Source organism: Podarcis vaucheri (assembly GCF_965113315.1).
Source record: "Podarcis vaucheri genome assembly, chromosome: 4".
Taxonomy (NCBI): domain Eukaryota; kingdom Metazoa; phylum Chordata; class Lepidosauria; order Squamata; family Lacertidae; genus Podarcis; species Podarcis vaucheri.
Window position 1 is genome coordinate 2030685 of NC_138762.1, and position 4747 is coordinate 2035431.

Below are 4747 nucleotides of genomic sequence, written 5' to 3' on the forward strand. Positions count from 1 at the left end.
TAGTCATGCTGACCACATGACCCCGAAGCTGTACTCTGGCTCCCTCGGCCAGTAAAGCGAGATGAGTGATGCAACCCCAGAGTCGTCCGCGACTGGAGCTAACAGTCAGGGGTCCCTTTACCTTTTATCTCAATCATAAAATTTCATTGATTGACTTCCATCTCTTACACTGCACTTCCTATATACATTTTAAGCAAAGTTGTATCTGTTATTCCGTATTTCCCCCATACAAATCTTCTAATTAACAAGTTTTCTAGTTTGGGGTTTTCTAGCTCAGAGGCAAGGTGGGCAAGGAGTTTGCGCAGTTCTGCATGCCCTTGGGAAAGCGGAGAGAGGAAAGCCTTCATCCATCTCTCCCAACGCCAGAACTCAGGGGCCTCCAGTGAAGCTGAGGGTTGGAAGATTCCGGACAGGCGAAAGGAAGGACTCCTTCACAAGACACAGAGTTAATCTGGGCACCACAGTTCAAGAAGGACACTGACAAACTGGAACGTGTCCAGAGGAGGGCAACCAAAATGGTCAAAGGCCTGGAAACAATGCCTTATGAAGAACGGCTAAGGGAGCTGGGCATGTTCAGCCTGGAGAAGAGGAGGTTAAGGGGTGATATGATAGCCATGTTCAAATATATAAAAGGATGCCACATAGAGGGGGGAGAAAGGTTGTTTTCTGCTGCTCCAGAGAAGCGGACACGGAGCAATGGATCCAAACTACAAGAAAGAAGATTCCACCTAAAGATTAGGAAGAACTTCCTGACAGGGAGAGCTGTTCGACAGTGGGATTTGCTGCCAAGGAGTGTGGTGGAGTCTCCTACTTTGGAGGTCTTTAAGCAGAGGCTTGACATCCATATGTCAGGAGTGCTCTGATGGTGTTTCCTGCTTGGCAGGGGGTTGGACTCGATGGCCCTTGTGGTCTCTTCCAACTCTAGGATTCTATGGTTCTAATCTGTGGAACTCCCCGCCCTTCCACAGGAGGCAGAGGTGGCCACCAGCCTGGGTGGCTTTGAAAGAGGATTGGGCGAATTCATGGCGGAGGAGAGAGCTGCCCATGGCTGTGATCTGGGGTGGCTGTGCGCTGCCTCCACAGGATGATGGAGCAATGCTTCTGAAGACCAGCTGCTGGCAGGAGGGGAGAGGGTTGCTCTGGTGCTCAGGTCCCAAGAGAGGCATCTGCCTGTGAGAAGAGGATCCTGGACTAGGCAGCCCATTGGCCTGATCCAGCAACCTCTTCTGATGTCCTTGTGTTAGGTAGATAAGACGTAGATAGTCTCTGATTAAAGAGGAGGAAGGGTCTGTAGCCCCAATAGCACAGCCCCAATCTCTCCACTGCTGACACCCTGCTTTGCCCAGAACAGGGGTTGGACTAGACGACCTGGAGAGGTCAAGTTGTATGCAACCTCTCCCAGGGGTGCCAGCCCTCAGCCCTGACCTCCGAGACTCCCAAGGGCTGGGTTGAACCTCACCCCACAGAGAGGACCATGGGAGGCCTCCTGTAAGAACTAAGAAGAGCTTTCTGGATCCATCTGGTCCAGGACCCTCTACTCACAGGGGCCAGCAAGATGCCCGTTGTGCAGTCAGAGCAGAGCCATCCTGGCTAGGAGCCACTGATAGCCTGAATCTTGCCCAGGCCTCTATCAAAGCCATCCAGGTTGGTGGTTGCCTCTTGTGGGAGGGAGTTCTGCAGCTTAACTCTGTGTTGTGCAAAGGACTTTCTTCATCTCCCTTCCGAACCTTCCAACTCTCAGAGGCAGAGGGAGAGAGGGAGCGGGAGAGAGAGAGAGAGAGAGAGAGAGAGAGAGGGCAGCTATCTGGGGCCTCCTGCCTGGCCTATGTAGCCCCACCCCAGGGCTGGCTGCCACCCTGCTCTGGCTCGGCCCCACTGAGCCAGACCACCCAACCTCTGGCCAAGGATGGCCCTGCCCACACGAGGAGGAGGAGCCGTAGCTTTGGCCCAGGGTATAAAAGGCTCCAGCCATGGAAGGGGCTTCAGCTTCGCCCAGAAGGTTTCGTCCAGCAGCCGAGCAAAGTACCCAACCCTTAGCCAGCCACCATGGTGCAATGGACTGACAAAGAGAGGGAGATCATCGCCCAGATCTGGGGCAAAAGTGACGTGGCCGTGATTGGGGCCGAAGCCCTTGGCAGGTAAGCCTGCACCCCTCCACTCCACTCTCCCACTTGGGACAGGGCAGGTGTGTGTTCTTCAGCCCAGATGACCACCTCTCTCTCTCTCTCTCTCTCTCTCTCTCTCTCTCTCTCTCTTGTTCTCTCTCCTTCTTTCCAGCTTGCTGGTGGTCTACCCCTGGTGCCAGAGGCTCTTTGCTCAGTTTGGCAACCTCTCCAGCCCTGCCGCCATCATGGGCAACCCCAGGGTCAAGGCACACGGCAAGGTGGTCATGGCCTCCTTCGGAGAAGCCATCAGGAACCTCGATAACGTCAAGTCCGCCTTTGCCAAGCTGAGCGAGCTGCACTGCAACAAGCTCCACGTCGACCCCGAGAACTTCAAGGTGAGGCCCCCATCTCCCCAAAGGGCTGCCCAGAGTGGCGTCTCCGCACGGAGTGGGTGGCAGGGAAGAGGGTGTCTGAGTTCCCCTCTGTGGAGACCAGAAGAAGGGAGCAGGAGGCATGTGGGTGAGGAGATAAGGACCCATCCAGACCACTTGCCGGTATTTCCTGGCCAAGAAGCCGGAGGCCCTCAGGCCACTCCTTGACATTCAGCAGAGCAGCGAGGAGAATCATAGAACTGCAGAGTTGGGAGGGAAGTTGTCTTTGTCAACAAAACTTTTCTGAACTGTCTTTCTCTTTGCAAACTGGCTGCAAAATGTGGAGCCACAGAGCAGAGTGCTTTAGGTGTCGGGTGGGATGACTCTTGGCTTCCCTTCCAACTCTGCAATCCAATGATTCTATCATTCACAGGAGGTCTTTAAGCAGAGGGTTGGGGGCCATCTGCCAGGGCTTCTTTAGCAGCAATTCCTGCATTTTGGGGGGCGGGAGGGGGGGTTGGACTAGATGACCCTTGGACCCCAGCTCTACATTTCCAAAGTTCTATGGGTGTTATGCTGGAGATGTAAGAGGGAGGTGGGAACCTTTTATCATACATGGTGGGGATGTAAAATTGTAAGGAAATTTTGGAACGAGGTAGATGTGGAGCTGAAAAAATTATTCAAGATTTCGTTTGCCAAAAAGCCAGAGGCTTTTCCTGTTAGGCCTAATATCAAAAGACATTCCAAGAGATAAGAAAAAATGTATTCCTTTATGCAACAGCAGCGGCCAGGATACTGATTGCAAAGAACTGGAAGGGGGAGAAAATGCCATCATTATTAGAATGGCAAAGCGAGCTCTGTGAGTTTGTGGAAATGGCAAAATTGACGGCAATCGTTAGAGGCCATTCAAATCAGAGAATAATTAAAGAGTGGGAGGGAGTGAAGGAATACATGGGGAAATATGGTTCTGGAACTGGAATATTATAGATAACATGTAATACATGCAGGGATAAGCCAGGAAATAATAAAGGAATCAATTGAACAATGATTAAATTATAACAACACAACAAGACGGAAGAAGTGAAAATAAAAATAAAAAATTGAGATCACACATGGGTGAAGGGGAACGGGAATTTGAAATATTATTTATAATATGAAAGCTTTAACCTAAAATTTCTAACTGTGTCATATTTGTGTACAGCAAAGAGAAGTTTAGAGTAATTAGGTATACTTTAATTTAGTTAATGATGTAATGGGTTTATGTTAGAAAGTGAATATGGGTGTTGAATTTGGAAAAGAAAGAAAGAAAGAAAGAAAGAAAGAAAGAAAGAAAGAAAGAAAGAAAGAAAGAAAGAAAGAAAGAAAGAAAGAAAGAAAGAAATCTAAAGTTCTATGGGGGGCTGGTTGTGACTTGGAGCCCCTCACGGAGGATCCCCGTCTCCAGCACCCACCGCCCTTTCCAAACCCCGTGGCAGAGCCTGCCCGGCGAAATCCACGCGTGGCACCGTCGTGGCAGCCTCTGAGGAATGGTGGGGGTGCCCCGCCCGTATCCCGACCCTTTGCCCCCCCCCCCCCGGCTGCCTGGCTGTGCCCCCCCGCCGCCGCCGCCGCCCGGCTCCCTTCCCCTTCGCGGTCTCCACCGAGCGCCTCTCTTCTCTTGCAGCTCTTGATCAACATGCTCCTGATCGTGTTGGCCTCCCACTTCGGGAAGGAGTTCACTCCGGCCGCCCACGCCGCCTTCCAGAAGCTCGGCAACGTGGTGTCGCACGCCCTGAGCCGCCACTACCACTGAGCGACCCTCGCGCCCGCCCGGTCGCCCACGCCACCAGCACCGCCAGCGCCTTCCCTCGCGGGGACACCCCCTGCCAGACCCCCCACGCGGGGCCACTAGCTAATAAATGTCACTCCCTGCAAGATGAGCCGGCTCCCGTGTGTCTTTGGGGGGGCTTTGGGGGGGGTGGGAGGACGGGAGAGGTGACCCTTGCAGGACGCAAGATCCTGCTCTCTCAGGGACCAAACCCAGGAATCTAGGTATCTTTGGACGTGGAGGTTCCATGAGATGCTGCCTGTCATTGAATCCTTGCCGAAAGGCCCCCAAAGGGTTGGAGGGGGCTTGCCTTATTGGCTGCTTGCAAGAATTCCCCCCCCCCAATCTGGTTGCACAAGGGGGCTTGATGGAATATAAGCCAGCGTTCTTTGAAGCCCCCCCCCTGCCTTAATCCCAAAGTCCCGCACTGCACACTCAACACAATTACACGGGGCGGTGGTGTT

At 52.9% G+C, this 4747-nt stretch overlaps 1 protein-coding gene across 1 annotated transcript; it reads left to right on the forward strand.

Annotated features, from left to right (window-relative positions):
* The first annotated feature begins 1964 nt into the window (after window positions 1-1964).
* On the forward strand, window positions 1965-4392 carry LOC309530587 (hemoglobin subunit beta-2-like). The gene is made up of 3 exons (XM_082219658.1): window positions 1965-2138; window positions 2278-2500; window positions 4140-4392. Exons 1-3 carry the CDS (start codon window positions 2047-2049, stop codon window positions 4266-4268), a joined length of 444 nt encoding a protein of 147 aa, XP_082075784.1. The 5' UTR covers window positions 1965-2046; the 3' UTR covers window positions 4269-4392.
* Window positions 4393-4747: the final 355 nt, after the last annotated feature.